Below are 18765 nucleotides of genomic sequence, written 5' to 3'. Positions count from 1 at the left end.
TATCAGGAGCATGCATGGCCTAGTTGTCAGGCTGACCTAGTTAGAGCCTGATACTGCCCCAAGGTTTCGCCCCGCAGAGCAAACATTGGCTTTTCGCGTGCTCTACACAGACGTCGCCGCGGCTGTACTAGTACTACATAGACATACCATAAATTATATATGTATACACACACACACACACACACACACACACACACACACACACACACACACACACACACACACACCACTCAAAGTAAACATCCGATAAGCCTTGTAATTATTGAGATGCACAAAATGCTTCTAACACGCTCATTAAAACAACCCACCATAACCACTCTGGTGTAGCGCAACACGAAAACTTGTGCGTTGATATACGTATACCACTGCTGCCGACATGTACTACCGTGAGCAATATGAATTCAAAAACACGAGCGCGTGGAAAATAACCTCATACCCTACATCGGTCCTTTCGCAGGGGCCGCTAGAAACAAAGTTGGAAACTGCCTAGTTGTCAGGCTGACCACGTCAGAACCTGATACTGCCCCAAGGTTTCGCCCCGCAGAGCAAACACCGGCTTTTCGCGTACTCTACACAGACGTGGCCGCGGCTGTACTAGTACTACATATACATACCATAAATTATATATATTGTTCTTCTACTCACTCTCTCTCTCTCTCTCTCTCTCTATATATATATATATATATATATATATATATATATATATATATATATATATATATATATATATACACACACACACACACACACACACACACACACATCACTCAAAGTAAACATCCGATAAGCCCTGTATTTACTGAGATGCACAAAATGCCTCTAATACACTTAGTAAAACAACCCGCCATAACCACTCTGGGGTAGCGCAACACATATTGATTTGTGGGGTTTAACGTCCCAAAACCACCATTTGATTATGAGAGACGCCGTAGTGGAGGGCTTCGGAAATTTTGACCACCTGGGGTTCTTTAACGTGCACCCAAATCTGAGTACACGGGCCTACAACATTTCCGCCTCCATCGGAAATGCAGCCGCCACGGGTAGCGCAACACGAAAACTTGTGCGTTGGTATACGTATACCACTGCTGCTGACATGTACTATCGTGAGCAATACGAATTCATAAACACGAGCGCAGGGAAAATAACCTCGAATTTTACATCGGTCCTTTCGCAGCGGCTGCTGTCGGAAACTAAGTGGAAAGGGCGCCACGCTTCCGATAACTGCCGACACTGCCGTCTCGATATTGTAGGAGCAAAACAGCAGCTTGCAGTGTGTCCAAAGCTGCTAGCAGCGATATCAATTCACATTGTTGCGCACAGCTACGTACTGTGTCATATCAAATTATGTAGCTGCCCCGATATCGGCTCTGACACAGTCTCCCGCGATGCACAGGCCATGCTTTTATCAAGTTTAGGTGGTGTTAACTGGTCATTTAGATACGCTCTTTTGATTATCTTTTTTTTCTTAAAATAGCGATATCGCAGACCACAGCCGTTTTTGCCTAGTATGTATTTTTTTGGGTTCCAGTGCCTAAACATGTCGCGAGTGCCTATGCATAAGCGGGAAGAAGTCGTTCAATTATCACTGAAGGGTTAGTTCACAGCGCAACATCGCTACCTTGACAAGCTGTAATCACAGCGCTGTCAACAGGATAGTCCAAGCGTATCAAGATGAAAGACGAACTAAGGATGCACCGCATGAAAGGCGACCCCATGCCACATTGTTGGACCAAGATCTCAAAGTTGTTGCTGTAGTCAGCGAGAAACCATTTTTAAGTGCGAAAGATGTGCACCGTACTCTATATCTTGCGAATGTAAGTGCACAGCACAATACGGCGGAGGCTAAGGGAAGCTGCACTCCAAAGTCCCATCGGCACTCAAAAGCCCCTTCTCACATAAGCCAACAAATTGTCTCGCCTTAAGTTCTTAGTCGATCACCGCCGCTGGACGGTGGAGGATTGGAAATATGTTGTCTTCTCCAACGAATCAACTTTCTCCAGCCGCTGAGACCAGCAGACAAGAGCGCGGCACGTGAAGAACACGCACTTCTGTCAGAAGAACATCAAGGAGGTAAGTGGTTGCATATCGGTAAACGTTTGGGCAGCTATCTCACGTGACGGCTTAAGTCCCTTTGCAAGGATCTCCGGCAGATTCACAAGTGATGCGTATTGCACGCTGCTGAAGCACGAGACGATTCTATATGTATTGAATGGCCCACACCCGAATGAATGCTATTTATTCCAGCAGGACTTGTCTCCCATGCATACTGCAAAGGACGTCGCACGTATTTTAGATGAGCGAGGGGTAATGAGCCTTGAGAGGTGCGCGAAGGGTGGAGACATGAGCATTACTGAAAATTTGTGGGCATGTATGAAGGCTAATCTTTCTAGGCTTTCTTTGGACTTGGTGACAGCTGATGAACTGTGCTCTACAAGAAGAGTGGAAACACATTCAAGCTGACACAGCCTTCATTGAGGCTCTCTACAGGTCTCTGTCAAAAACAATGGAAGCCGTGATTCAAGCCGGTGGAGCCATGACCCATTAGCCAAGTAAACACATATGAAAAGGGCAAGCAAGCTGATAAATTGTGTGCATTAAAATTTTGTTACCATTTTGGGAGCATTCAATAAATGTTTTCAACCAACTACAGGGTGCGACTTTTCTCGGACTACGAGACCAGCAAACTGCACAATAGTCCTAAACAAGAATACTGTTTTTTTTCTACGCTAGCGCTACAATATCAAGGTGGCATTTTTGAGAGACGTTCTCTGCTAGCAAGTAAAGGGATACCGGGGTGTTTTGCACCGAACCCTGAGCAAGAGATTATTTAATCTCTTATCATTGCTAGTGACCGATGGCACGCAATAAACTGCCGTTTCGAAGCAACACCAAAGAAACAGGAGTGAAAACAGGTAATGGAAGAGAACCCCTCCTTTCCCTGCCAGTTTCGGGAGTGCCATTCACGTATGGCGCTATCTCGGTTTTGAGGCTCTTTGCCACGTGCTTGCGCGTTCGAGCTCATACTGCTCACAATAGTACATAGATGACTGCTTTAAATAACTCTTGGCGCATGTGGACAGCAGATTTCACGAAAAAAAACTAAGCGTTTCGGTTTATCGAAACTATCGTTTGCGGCTGGAGGAAGAAGATTCGTTTTAAATGCAATGACGTCTATATATATATGTCAATCTGTAGGGCATAACGTATGCACAGGCCTTTAGTTTAATTTGAAGTACATCATTCTCTAACAAGAATTTAGGCAACAGCAGCACTAAGGGCTTTTGAAGCTTCAAAAAATAGAAAAGCATGCTAGCATACACTTGTTACCCAATGTATCGATGCATTGCAAGCGCATTCTGTAGCATGTTTCACATGCTACCTAGCAGCGGCGGGAGGCGAAATGGCGGCCATCATAGCAGATGACGTGCTTGTCTTCACCCTAAGCGGAGCGCGCGGACATCAAGGCACTCTTTGTGGGGTCGTAAGTCAGCGGCGCCTGTAGGCATGATGGCGTATACCACCTGAAGACACTTCGTGCTTTAAGAGGGATTATTGGTCAGCTGCCAGCTCGCAATAAGATCACGTGCTACGTGGCACTAAAAAAAACAGAGTGTTCCACATTCGCCGTCATGGCTACAGGTGGCGCTGACTAACGCTCCCAGGTTGAATTCACACATATACAAAATAAAGTGGATGAGGGGATAGCAGCAATAGTAGCTCAGTTGGTAGAGCATCGGACGCGTTATTCGAAAGTCGCAGGTTCAGTCCCTGGACACGGCAAGTTATCTTTTCATCCACTTTTCTTCACATTTACATTAAAATTACCTCATCTAACATCCCCTATAGTACTTTTCTTGACATGATTGTCAGTCAGATCTCATTAATAATGTACGGTGTATGCAACACCTGTGTTTCCATCCAATGGTAACTTATGACAACGACTGCATCAACAGACATTGTGAGAGCCTAAGGAGCTTCACTCCGAAAATAGAGGTGTGGAGAAACAGAAAAAGAAATCGTTTAACAGTGGCCGTGGTTTTACACCATATTATGCATTCTTGGCAGAAAAAGCGTCCTATATACGGTGCTTATATATATACGGAGCAGAAATCTGCAGAATTATAAAGAGGGTTCAACTTAAGTTGAGAACGACGCAGTGAGCAATGGAAAGGAAAATGATAGGAGTAACCTTAAGAGACAAGAGAGCAGAGTGCACCAGTAAACAAACGGGTGTTAAGAACATCATAGTCGAAATCAAAAAGAAGAAATGGTCATGTGCAGGGCAAGTAGCGTGAAGGCAAGATAACTGCTGTCTTTAAAGATCACAGACTGAATTCGAAGAGAAGGAAAGCGGGTAAGGAGGAGATCTCCACTTCTTTTTTCTTTTTTCCTACCTTTTCCTTTTAAACAGCGAAATTACATCATGAGTTTTTGCGTTTTACCTTTCTGTTCAATACACGCCTTCGGACTATACGCTGTCGCATTAAACATGCTCATATCCCGGGAAATCCCTTACGTATGCAGATTCCCACACCGTCTTTCGGTGATGAAATTTCATGCTGCTGTCATGCGCACATAAGGCTACAGCTTTGCTTCACTTGGTATATCCTAGCTCCACGATTCCTTTTTTTGTCTTGTGAACATACACGCCGACAGCACGTCTTCTCTCCACTCCCCTATTTTTTCTACTCCCATTCAGTTATAGTGCAGCACTGTTGAAGTGTTCTCTATACTGAGAGACGGTTACACGAAACAAGGCACTTGCGCAGACGTATCAACAAGGCAAGTCTCGCAGCAAAGCCTGTAACCGCTGCCTCGACGTGCACTCTTCCCATGTCCGCCGTCAAACAGCACGTCTCTGGCGGGAAGCTGGTGCACTTGTTTCAGTAATTGAAGTTTGACACAGAAACATTTTTTTTTTTCACCTTTTTTTTTACTGCAGTAATGAAGCGGAATGACCTACGCTACAGCTCTCTCGTACTGCACATGGAAAAAACAGCAGTTTCGCTCTACGCTTTGCTACTACAGATAAAGCAGCCATAAATTGAACAATTAAGAGCTGTATCGTTTTATTTTATTAAGAATCGCATTCCACTACCGTGTAAGTGGTGTATAATTACCACAGGAAGGAGAATTTATTTCTTAAATAACCATGACTAAAAGGCGTTTAGCAGGTTATCTTCCATGCACCCCAGGTACAAATATACAGAATAACTTCGGCCTATGTACAACTCTATTAACAGCGAAATGTAAAACTATAGCTTCAGTCTTCTTATATCTTCTTGACGGAAGTCATTCCTGTAAATAGTAGACATAAAATAAAGATGAATCAGCCCACAGACTCTACGACGATGGCACACAGAGAAGTCACTGTAGAAGCAAAAATAGCACAAGTCGAGTAATTATACAAAATTACATGCGATAGATTCTAATATATAGAGAATAAAGAAGGGGGTGCACTCAAATTATTTTAATTTTACAGAGTAATTAAAAATATGCAATTGAAGCTTTGAAAGCAACCATCCGTTTATGTTGCTATTGTAGTGAATCTGATGCCATATCAAAAACACTAGATGACTGTAATACGAAACAGACGAAACAACTCCTTTATATTTCACTGAAGTCCATCACATTTAGCTACATGATGAACTTAAAGCTTTCACTGTTCAAGAAATGCGCCTGCAATGGTCAGTTTGTCTTCTTTCCACCAAAAAAGTGTTGTTAACTGTTTAATGCTTGCATTATAATATCGCCGAGAGAAATTTGTTTTTATTTTCCAGCTTTAAATAGCAACATTTAATTTATTCTGTAGTTAAATTATTTGAAATGCAACTTTAACGTATACTTTAAGGTATGATGCTAATTCTTAACATGCCATAGAAGCGAGGATCTTGCAACAAAAAATGTACTTCAGAACTATGTAAGATGTCGTGTGCCACCTCTTGGTTGTATACAAACCACCAAATGAGCAAATTATAGATTAAACTTATGTCACTCAGGTGAGAAAAAATAAAGAATTGAGATTTTATGCACATGCTTCATCCTCTTCCCCATTAGCTACACAACACTTGGTTTAGTATAAAATAATGATACGTAAGGTTTAACATTCCAAAACCACCATATGATTATGAGAGATGTCGTAGTGGAGGGCTCTGAAAATTTCGACCACCTGGGGTTCTTTAATGTGCACCCAAATCTGAGTACACGGGCCTACAGCATTTTCACCTCCATCGAGAATGCAGCCGCCGCAGCCGGCATTCGATCCCGCGACCTGCGGGTCAGCAGCCAAGTACCTTAGCCACTAGACCACCACGGCGGGGTGTTTAGTATAAAACACTTTACACGAGATGGCACTAGAATTTTTATGCTGAGAGCTATGTTCCCCACGAGAACTTGACAGCCAGCATTAAAGGCGGCATGCATTCGTGACTTGCATGCTCAGAATTTTTGAGTATGTCACGACCTCGCCACACTCGACAATAAAGGGTTCATCAATGTTTTCATGTCCAAAATACTATACAACAAAAGAAGCAGAGCCATGCATTAAACACCAATTCACCTCAATTTCTTCAGTACACATTGCTTTTTTAAAAAGTGATAGAATATCGAGCATTTTTAAATTATACATTCGTGCTGCAGGCCATATTAAGCTCAACATGGAATGAAATAATCCATAAAAAAGAAATAAAAAAAGGAAGGGAGGTGGTAGACAGGAATCTGTAAATCAGAAGGAAGTAATTTGTAAGTACAGGAGAACTGCTGAAGAGGGTGTAGTGGATTATGTATATTTATACTTCATCACAAAATTCTGATTGCTCAAATTGCTCAATGTATATAGAAAAGATGTGTGCTTGAAAGAGTAAGTAGGTTCAAAAATCGGTAAACCTGTAGCATGAGCGGGCATTGCATGTTTGGCTGAAGATGACAGCATAGATGACAGTAATGTTTTTCAAAAGACAACTAAGATGCATATAAACTTCACCCAAGGTGGATTTCAATGACACTAAGAAAGGCAGTATGTTGTTTTTATCAGTTTACTTGAGAGGTTACGACAAAAAAAGATCCTGTATAAAAAGATAGCTTAAAGTCCCCAATAATTATTTTAAGTCACTTTTGGTAGAACAATCCCAGACAACATTAGCATAGCGAAAATGAGACTACGTGATTGGCAGACAGTCAACAACAAGGGCATTTTCTGAGGTTGCAACAAATTATATCTAACTGGCAATGATTGATCGATATGTGGGGTTTAACATCTCAAAACCACTACGTGATTATGAGAGACGCTGTAGTGGAGGGCTCCGGAAATTTTGACGACCACCTGGGATTCTCTAACGTGCACCCAAATCTGAGCACACGGGCCTACAATATTTCCGCCTCCATCAAAAATGCAGCCGCCGCAGCCGGGATTCGATCCCGCAACCTGCAAGTCAGCAGCCGAGTACCTTAGCCACTAGACCACCGTGGCGGGGCCTAACTGGTAATGGGAAGTGGTGAATATGAAATCAATATGAGATGAATAACTTGAGTGGTGTGTGAAAATATTATTACGATGTAATCTGTTTGCTATGCTTACTTAGTGCCATAAAAGACAACAGAACACAGGAAACAACAGAACAAGTTAAGGTGGTTCCATATAGACTAGTTCTATTGTCCATTTTGCACCAACAATACATAGTGCTTTTTTAGCCTTAAACAATGATGATTTGATTAATATGTGGGGTTTAACGTCCCAAAACCACCATTTGATTATGAGAGACGCCGTAGTGGAGGGCTCCGGAAATTTCGACCACCTGGGGTTCTTTAACGTGCACCCAAATCTGAGTACACGGGCCTACAACATTTCCGCCTCCATCGGAAATGCAGCCGCCGCAGCCGGGATATAGCCTTAAACAACACTACAAGAAAACAAACAGGACAAAGTGCTTTGTCCTGTCGGTTCTTTTGTGGTATCATTTCGTGCCAAGAAAGCACTATAGATTCACACCAACTACACTCAAACCTTGATGTAATGATCCTAGCTATAACCAAATATTGATTATAGGGAAGCAAGTGAATTGTCTGTCAATAGCTATAGGCTTAGGAATACACTCGATAATAAATTTCTGGTTATACCAAACTTATTTTTGTGTAAGATGCAACTTCCCTATAACTAGGGTTGAGTGTATTCCGCCAAGGCATTGTGTTGGATCGACAATATTTAAAGGGAAACTAAAGACAAATATTAAGTCGACGTTGATTGTTGAAATAGCAGTCCGGGTACCTCACAGTGCTAGTTTTGTGCCAAGAAAGTGTTTATTTGTAAATAAAATCACATTTGAATGGTTCACATTGCGTTAGTGCAATTAAAATCACCTGTGCGTGAAAGTGGACTCAAGCATGTCACCGTTTGCATGTGCAACGTTGGCCACCTTTACTACACAGCTGCCAACACCAGTAGCAGCAGAGCGAAAACCACGCTGAATCAACGCCTACAACCGCTTTCGTAAATGTACCAAACAGTTGCATTTACACGTTAACACCAGCAGCTGTCCGCCGTCATGTGTACCCGACAACACCGAGATGGAGGCAGGGTATCGTGGATCGGTGACTTTTGCCTTATTTTATATCATTCTTATCATCCATCACTCCCGGCTAGCTGATTTAGTTGATAATGCGGATGAACAGCCGCTCTGATTAGGTACCACACTGGCCAAGCGCGAATGAAATGATAAGCATTGGAATCTGAAAAGGCATTGCTCCGCGGTTGCACGCAGCAGCTGCGTGAAGAAAACCATGAACTGAGCGACTGAGCTTTAGCTTCGGATCGACTGTGGCTCCAAAGTAAGCCAGTGGCAAAAGCAGGGCCATCCTCCAGGCAGCAGAGCAGTCTCATTGCCATCGCTATGGAGTAATGGCGGCACCCATGCTTGCTGAACAGCGGCGGTTTCTGATGGTGCCAACGCGTGTTTTAGACTTCGTCGACATATTTTCAGGTTCTAAAGATGCATCAAAGTATTAAAGATTGGGTTTCCTGTATAACAATAAACACCTGAGCCTGGAATCGCATTGTGAAATTTCGTTGAAGTGGGATGGCAGAAGAAAAAGTGTTCGTTGTGGCGACAATATTTATGCATTGACTCCCCTGGACTGCTAACGGGGAACCGTGAATTTTTCGTTGTAGCGAAAATTTCGTTGAAGCAGCATTCGTTGTAGCGGGGTTCAACTGTAATAGCTATAGACCTTTTCAACAGAGAGGAGAATCTCTTGATTTCTGGGCTGTTTCACGGGAGTACAAAAGCCGACGTCACAGCCTCGGCTGAGTATTTCTGGGGGTCACGCATGTTAACAACAGCTCGGAGAGGAATATGGTGGCAATAAGGGAGCCTTCAGTTAAATGTTCTACAGCTGACACATCTGCAATATATGTTTCTGGTATAGAGCTAAGGATTTGTAAACTTTTCGCTTCAATTATTTCATAACTTCTTCATTTCTTACCACTTTTATATAAAGCACATAATCCTAAGTCAACATTATCGTTTATGCCGCTACAAAGATTTAACTTTGTCTTTTTTAAAAGCAACAAATTCCATTCAGCTTGATCCAGTAGTTGTTGTACTGGAACACTTAAACACTTTACATGAATTTGAATAAGGAAATGGAGTTAGTCTTACAGCAGAGATTTCTCTCAACATAAAAGTAAAAAATAGACATAAGGTAACCCAATCACAAGACATACGGGAGAGAGTAATGGCCTTCAACATCAACAAACTGTTTCCTAAAAGCTGACAGTATTGCTTACTAACAGGCTGCAGAGCAAGATTTTGCCCAGTTGGAAAAATAGCAGCACACAGAAGCTTGAATCTGAACCTTGAGGTGTAACGCTGAACTGTATGTTGAGCACTAAAGGTACTTATTTTATTGTCACGAAACATGTCCCCGCAATTCAATGATCGCCAGAAGAAAAGCATCTTTGCTTAATGCTTTTCAACTATATACACATAAAATTTTCTGCGAAAATAAATAACTTTTGCTGAATTCATACATGACATACATGATCACAATAAAACTTAAGGGAGACTCAAACATCTGTTTATGTGCATGCACATACAAACATACCATAAAACATACTATGTAGCGCACAAAGTCATTCACTCAAATAATCAATGCTGAACCAAGAATCGAGTAAATATTAAAGTAAAATTAGGAAATTTGAACTTTCCCAGGTTGTTACTTCATTAAAAGTTCCCAATTAAAGTAAATTCAGCAACATGCATGCAATGATCATGATAAGGCATCAACTTTCTTGGGTACTTAAACACATACATAGAGTTAACATTATGAGTGTTTTTCGTAGTGGCCGGATTTCGCCATCTAAAGCTCCCAAAGGTGCTATCATTTGGCGCAGCTCTGGATGAATGCACAAGAAGCTTGTCAAATGTTTCCTCGTGTTCTGCTCATATTGCATGTTCGATGTGCATAGGTGAGTGAGCACCAGCAATAATAATAGCATGAATGATGACACATATATAAAAGCTGATAAGTTTCACTGAAGATCAAATTAAGGATAAACTGACGACTGTACTCGCTGCTATCATTGTACTGCAAGCGTTACATCCTTTATTGAGCACAGGTTCACGCAATACCGAGTTCAATGTTCAATGATTTATTTCTGCTTTTTCCACTCTCACAACCACGCAAAACATGCTTTTTTGATTTCATACCAACCAAAAAAATATATACATATCCTTACCTCAGACTCAGGACTTGCCTCACTTCAGTAGGAGTTAGCCTCCACGTCATCGGTCCAGCATTTGTTCCCCAAATGTCAAGAATCTCCGACACCTATAATTTAGAATGGAACGTGTGAAACTGTGAACATGAAGGGACAGGTTATCAGAAAACCAATGTGCAATAGACTCAAGCCTCATTATAAATAAGTTGCATCTTACATAAAGATTAAGTTTGTTATATACAAAAATAATTATAAAGGTATAATCTTAACACTATGTCAATTACAAGACTATTTTTCATCTATTTAATATAACCGATAATTCATTATATCACAATTCATTATATTGAGGTTTGAGTATTATTATGACCAACAAAGCTTGTGTGAAAGAGAATTGGATGAAGTGATTATTAAGCAGCTCTTTTGAGAATACACAAAAGTGCTGGGATATGTAAGGGAGTGAATGAAAGAGCTGAGCCCCAGATGTGTACTAACTGCAGTCGACCCAAATGATGAACTGGTGAAAGACACAAGAGCAGATGTGAATTACAACACTGTGCAGTGAATTTATAAAAAAAATACTGCACTAGAACAAAAATATTACTAAACAGTACTCATAGTACATGCCATTTACACCCCAAAAAAGCATGAGGCTCTGCCTGAACAATATCTCCCCCATAACACTAACTTCTTCACATTTACAATATAATTACTAGAATACAGTAACAAGACTACAAATAAGATCACACACATCTTCCTTGGTTACAGTGTCAGTTTTTATTATAGTATGTCCAACAAAAGAAATCAACCCTTCTAATTTCCTTTCTTTAACACAAAACACAAAACGTGCGGAAACAAACTTGCGTGTGAGGTTCGCTTACTCAAAAGTTAAACTAGTATCTATGTATCAGATGATATCCCTAGGGCATGTACTACATGTGGCAATCAGTCAAGTTATCTTTCGGTTACCCTCGCCCATTCCGCACGTGCATGTAAATAAAGCATGGCATAATAAACTTATCATGATTCTTCCCGTTACGCTTAGACTGTCACGATGGCTCAATGACCTCATATGATACAATCTACTGCAATTGAGAGAAATATGTTAATCTACAGTAAGATGCAAAACCTAGATGACTTATTATAGATCATACGAGTGAAATTCCAGGCATCCCTGGGGAATGGCTAATACTGTGTTGATTGTGACAACTCGGGACAGGGCCAACGTAAAGGGAGTGGCAATGCGGGCTAAAATGTCAAGGGGCTGGTGCCTTGTGTAGTTCAACATAATGAATGTGCTGAAGAGTAGATTTCAAAGTAGTAGTTGTTACAATGCTTCTAAGCTCTTATTGTCCTTGAAGGTATTTTTCAGTTCTGATAACAGTTTAAAATGTCATGGTTTAATAACTCTTTTGAGACCCTGCTTAGTGGCCTTGAATCAAAATTTTTTAATTGTCCGGTTCTCTGACACTTCCTTATTTGATATGAACCACATGACTTAAGTGTCCATGCCATGAATGTCAGTTTTCACAGTTCAGCACACGTGTAATACATTCGTTGTCCCTTGTCTCTGTTGCATTGCACGTGTAAGTCAATAAAGTATCAGCACGAATTTCAAAAATAGTCCTGCATCTCATCAATAAGCATACAAAAGCACTGTAGTGAAAGAATGAAGTGGAGTAGTGCAACTGCTTAGTCATAAGACCCATGAGAGCCATGACAGAATTAAAAGCGAGGAAAAAATTTCATCTCCTAGTCTGCCAGTGACACTACCAGGAAAATGACAAAGCGGACAATTCATCTGGGTTTCGCAAATGTGAATATTCATTGGTGCCCTGCTAGCGCATATATATTGGAGCTGGTTCACTGAGTCGTTGTACGTACTGCAGAAAAAAACCTGGAGTCGATCATCCATACCAAAGTGCATGCAGTACACTGAACATACTGCGCATATGCTGCAGGAGTGACTGCAGTGAGTAGGGGTGTATGAATATGACAAAATTTTGAATACCAATACAATTACACTCAAACCTCAATATATTGAGCCCGGATATTACAAAAAATCGGCTATAATGACGCAAATGAAAAATGGTCTTGCAATAGATATAGTGCTAGAAATAAACCTTTATAACAAATTTTCGAATATAACAAACTTATCTTCATGCAAGATTCCACTTTGTTATAACGAAGTTTGAGTATAGTGCCCCATCTGATTTGGTCTTTAAACCAAATTACTAGTATTATTTATAAATGTCAACATTTTATGATGATTTAAGAATGTCAACTGCAGCCAAACAAACATGAAATTGGTTTAAACTCGGATAAATATAATCTCCACATGCACAGCATAACAATGAAAATGAGAACCTATGCGGTACGTTGGGACAGCTCACTATGGAAGTTTAATTTTGCCAGCTTCTTATTTGCTTCAGATACGCTGTTTGTGTTTTCATAAGCATATTAATGAATGCAAGTTATGATAGTAAACGGCATATCACATTAATTGTAAAATTAACTAAATTTTTTTAAAAGACATTTCAAAAGTACACAATATTGAATCCCCTTCTAGCATAGGTGGAAAGTACAGGGGGATGGTGGGCTCGAGCCCTCTCAGGACTACTTGATGAGGGACAGAGCACACCCTGGGGCTGGCCCGGTGGATTGTTTAATAATTTGGCTTTGGTTCCCGGCCATATACAATGGCCTGTTGGCCACCCTGTATAACAGCTATTTCACAGAGGGCTGTTTATACCCACTGATTTTTTGCACAAGCTACAATGGCCAAGGTTGAGCAGTTTCACGTGGTTCCTGGAGAGCTGTTCTGTGCATGCGGGAGGAACAGCGATGTCACATGGCACACAGCTGGTGCGCTGGAGCCACCGCACATGCCACATTAGTCTGCACAGTCCAGAGGAGTGACGTTATAGCCGCAGCAGATGCAGTGTGATCCTACCCCATGGCTCGTGCATCTCGAGCCACGCTGCTGTCTTCTTCTTTGATCGAGCCTACCATGGCACTACATACATACAGCGAGGCATTTGCCAGTGTGCGGTATAGCCATAGAGAAGGAGAGTGAAATTGCTGCTCAGGAGCGCAGAGGAGCAGAGCAGCTTAACTCGTCGGATATTGAAGTAGTTACCTGGCAATTAGTGGTTCAGTGTAGAAAGAATAAACAGAATAAGGCTAAACGTGCTGCAGAGACACCGTAGCAAAGGGAAGAACATCCATCTAATTGACATCGCCAGGAGGCTGGGAAACATGCCTGACAATCTAAGCAGCAGCAACAAAAGATGCGGTTGATGACGTCAAGGCTCGCCGATTGACTGACTATACAGCGAAACTTAGCGAAAGTGCCAGTGTGAATAAGCTCACACTATGTACATCCTACCATAGCTGAGCAAATCCAATGCTAAATTGTTCTTTTCATTTGCTTTTAATATTTGTACCATGGGTCACTGACAAGTGAAACATTCATTGAAGAATGTCTCTCGAGCAGATTTGTGTGTGCACAATATGTTGGGCTGATAAACAACTGAAGCGCCAAATTAAGTAGACAAGTTATAACGAGTTGTATTGTGTAAGAACTGACTTCAAGAGCACAGTAATGTTATTGAGAATACAAAGTAATCCAGACACAGCCGATCGGTGATTGCTTTTGCATAGACTTGCTCACCATTAAAAAACACCAGGCCTGCATAGAAAGCACCGCACAGTCACAGTGAAAGCTGGAAAAGCGCCAGTTTGCAATAATTTCTAGAAATCATTGCCAACTCTCTTGAGGCTACCAATACAAGTACACTTTCAAGGTACCCATTACTCTGTCAATTGATTTGGTGGCTACTGATGATGAAGAATTAAAGCTGAATCTTTTATAAAGTATTGGAAGCATTCAATAACCCACTCATTATGAAATTCATATTGTGTGATGCCTGGTTACACAATTCGAATTTTGTGACGCCCGATTGTTATTTTACTCTCCTACCACACTATATTACGTATGTTAACACAGGTCTTTGCTGACATAATGCCTTTATAGGGTTTCTGTGTGCAGTAATTTTGAGCACGGACATAATAGAATACAGGGCTGCCATGGAGAGGACCAAGGTTCAAACCCTGTTCCATCCTATATTATAATTTTTCTAATTTCATTTTTATTAATTTTTATTTCTCACGATAGCAGTTACCGACGGTGGTGGCGAGCAACTATGACAGCCTTGTTGTCATCTCATAACAACTGTGGCTGTAAGAAAAAAAGTAATATCTTCATTGTCTATAAATTGGTACCTTTCGACATGCCATAAAAGTGCCAAGAAAAGATGGTATGTATTTTTGATTTATCATCAAATGTTTTTACTACTTATTTGGTGATCGAAGTGCAACTCAAACACTCTTCTAGAAAACAACTTTAGCAGCAAAATCTACAATCCCAGCTTTTCACAAGGTGAATTACTGTTTTTGTATAAACTGGAAAACAAATCTGGAGTCTCTCCCTAGGGACCTTCACAATAAAATTGCAAAATTGGTCATTTAAATATTACAGTTATAGTATTAAATTTAATTTTAAAGTTTTTAAGTCTATTCTCTCCCAATGTACAGTCATTACCAATGTACATACACCTGTATATAAAGGGGAGATATGTGCTGAGCCTTGCAAAATATTTTACACAGTTCTCTTATGATGAAAACAGCAACTAAATCTACATTGCTAGACCTAACTAAAAAGAGGGGGCAAAAAGAAATCACTAATGACATTCCCAACTTCTAGAATTTAACCTTGATGGTGTGCTGTGTGAACTTTACAGAAAAGTTTATGACACCAACAAATACTACAAAGAATGAGGACAGGGGGGACAAACTACTGAGTGGCTTGTCGCAACTGAAACATAACCCTCACATGGGTTGAGGTAAAGCAAGCATGTGCAGACAGCCAGGTGTAAAGGTTCTAAAGAAAAGAAGGAAGGGGGAGCAAACGAAATGAAGCATAAAAGATGGCACAACAGTCAGCTTAGTTAAACTTCAAGATGATTGAAAAGATCAGTTAGTCCAACATGTTGCTTTGTTTTTCTACAAGCTGACCTGCTTTTATCTATACGAATAATACAGCACACTCCCTTTAAGACAAAATCAAAGGGACCACAATCCTCTGTTTGTCTTATCAGGAGTTGGTATTATTGAACGTGCCCCCCCCCAACACCGAATGCTAACATGCTAAGCATGGCCAAATATGTTGCTTTATAACACTGAATGAATTGACTGATTGATATGTGGAGTTTAACGTCCTAAAATCACCATATGATTATGAGAGACGCTGTAATGGAGGGCTCTGGAAATAACACTGAAGTACACCTATAATGGAGAGGAAAGAAACAAGAAAAAGCATTTATTTGGCTCAGCTTAATGAAAACTATGCTTTCAAGTAGAGTTTTTAGACTAATCTAACGAGTACTCAATTTGGCAAACTCGTAATATGTGTACTCATAAATAAACTTCTACCCCATTTCAACAATAAAACTCTATTTGACGATTTGATAGACTCTATTTTGATGATTGGAAAAAAGAAGGAGAGACAAGCACTATTTTAGGAAAATTCATTCTTCTGGCTGTTCACCTTCTGAGAGGCTGTTTCAGTGGCTTTGCTATCACTTTTGGACACGTCTCCATTGCACAACACCAAGTTGCTCATGAATGTCTACAAGCTTTTCTTTGAGGTTCGGATATTTTTTAATTTTCAACCAGCAGTAATTTTTCCTGAATAACATGCAACTGAAGATCTACCTTTACACTACTCACCATCACAAGCCTTGGGCACACAAAAAGACATGACGCAGCTACATTCAGTGTGCAAAATGACCTTCCTTTGTCATGCACTTTCATAATAAAAATGGCACAATCCAATTTGCTGCATTTCACTGGGAACAGATACGACGTGCACAGGCCCTATGCAAAACAACGCAAACTGACCACAACATGTGCTCAGGTGCCATTGTATGACGGCGATGAGAATGCATCCGACTCCTCTGATGAGAATGCTAGTTCCGCATATGTGGCTTCCGTTTCATGTGATTATAATGTACAATCTTTGTTCTTGTTCTCACTTTCATTTGGCTTCCCCCCCCTTCCTTCTCTTGCATTTTCCCCTCTAGCCAAGTTCTTGTGCTCTATTGTTCTCCATTGTATTCCTGTTGGGGAACTGAAGAATGCAAGGAGAATATGAATGATGAACGATTTCATTTGCTTTTCTTAGCTGATGAAGCCGGCCCCTTCTACATTTACAGGCTAGGAGGCCTGTTAAGCCGTTCATCTTAGATTTTTTTTTGCATTGAGTCTATGGGAAAACAAAAAAAAAAAAAACAAAAAAAAAAACACTCCCATGCTGTTCATTTTAAGCAAGAATTTATCTTAACAGAGTTTGTCTCAAAGAGAGTTTACTGTCAACAAGTGAGCCAAGGTTTTTTTTTTTTTTTTTTTTTTTTTTTCAGAAGAGTACAGGTAATGTTTTGCAGTCTTGACTCACCATCTCCATGTTGAGAAGAGTAGAAATTTGTGACACTCGGGAAAATTTGTCCCTAATTGACCATGTTGTGACTGAAGTCATGTAGCTGATCAGATATCGCAGCTCCTTGTCAAACTGCAGACCGCCAAGCTGAAAATTGTGAACAGAATCAGGTGAATTGCGTAGTATGTAATATTACATTCCGCAGAAAGTGACACTACGATCCACAAGGTTCAGTCTCTGCTTAAGTTGTGGTAAACTTTCAATGCACCACGGTGCAACTGGGGTGCTGCCAGCATGTCGCAGAATGCATTCCATTTCCTTCCTCTGTACATCCAACAATGGTGCGGAGAAGAAAGAAAAGACCGGTATCCCCAAACTCAATGAACCGGGGACCGTTTTCCCCTTTCCTCTTTCTGTGCGTTTTCGAATGTGGTCATTATCCCACACTATACACACTCGAATGATTGTCTAACTTTGGAGCCACGATCTAAAACCGAGTCTTTACTTGGAGAAAAGCTGGATAAAAAATGCTTCGTGTTGTTCACTGGCAAGCTACCTTTCACTAGCCGTTAAGCATACCAAGCCCTGCACTGTTTACTTTGGCTTATTCAACAACCAAGCTAAATAAATGTCACAGAAAGCTTTGAATATCTTCACATATTTAAGAGCACATGCACACACAACACATACACACAAAGACACATACACACACAAAAGAACACAGACATAAAAAGTCTGACACTACTAGGTCACAAAGGTGGCCCTTCATTTTCTGATACTGCAATATCCCAATGCTGCTACATATAATTTGCTGGTCGCTATGAATGGTGCCTTTTCCATGGAAAAGTTTTCCGTGCAAGAGAGTGTTCCAAAAGCTTGAAAATAAGCTCTTCGCTGTCTGGCATTCCATAATTCATTTACCTCCAGTCACCTTTTAGCATAGCTGGGGAAAATGAACAATGACGTTTTTCATTTGTTCCTTCGTAGCTAAAGAGACAGTGCAGCACACAAGTGTTTGGCATCATTCATCAATTTGCTGATGACCATTGGAGCTCCTCCAAACACAGCAAAATAGAGAAATATCATGTAAACCAACAACAAAAACACTAAGTCAACATACAGAAAAAGCTCATTATTTCAGATTTCATCAGACAAGAAAAATGTCTGAATTAATGCAATTCTAAATTATCAAAAGTGTCAAGAAAATAAACAAATGTCTATTACTTCAATACACTTTCATTATCTTGACAAATATGTAAATAATATACCTACTAAGCATAAGAGCCGCACTTTTCACGTCTTGTGACTTTTTTACAATGTGAACGCAACTCAAGGCCTCCCTGTTCTGCCTAACTGGAAATGCGTGAACCTAAAATTAACCTGAAGTGTTACCGTCGTAACTGTGCAGTTCACTCTGATGACGATGGTGATGCACACTGTGCTGCCTCGTTTCTGTTGTCTGCAAATGCTATTTTCGCTCCTTGGCGCCACACAATTTCAGTGCTTTGTGCTTGGCATGCTCCTAGAATTGTCCGAATTAGCCGGGTTGTGACAAAAC

The 18765-nt window shown here is 40.7% G+C and overlaps 1 protein-coding gene across 1 annotated transcript in view; it reads right to left on the bottom strand.

Moving 5' to 3' along the window:
- Window positions 1-5052: 5052 nt before the first annotated feature.
- Cog4 (conserved oligomeric Golgi complex subunit 4) overlaps window positions 5053-18765 on the bottom strand; it is a 62306-nt gene continuing 48593 nt past the window's right edge. The window contains exons 20-22 of the mRNA XM_037427532.2: window positions 17226-17354; window positions 10733-10824; window positions 5053-5298 (exon numbers count right to left, since the gene is read on the bottom strand). Coding sequence (XP_037283429.2) covers window positions 5256-5298; window positions 10733-10824; window positions 17226-17354 — 264 coding nt within the window. The 3' untranslated portion in view covers window positions 5053-5255. The remainder of the gene's footprint in view (window positions 5299-10732; window positions 10825-17225; window positions 17355-18765) is intronic.

This window comes from Rhipicephalus microplus, chromosome X (genome assembly GCF_043290135.1).
Source record: "Rhipicephalus microplus isolate Deutch F79 chromosome X, USDA_Rmic, whole genome shotgun sequence".
Classification (NCBI taxonomy): Eukaryota; Metazoa; Arthropoda; class Arachnida; order Ixodida; family Ixodidae; genus Rhipicephalus; species Rhipicephalus microplus.
Note: the sequence above shows the minus strand (reverse complement) of the source record. Positions and strands in the feature narration are given on the sequence as shown.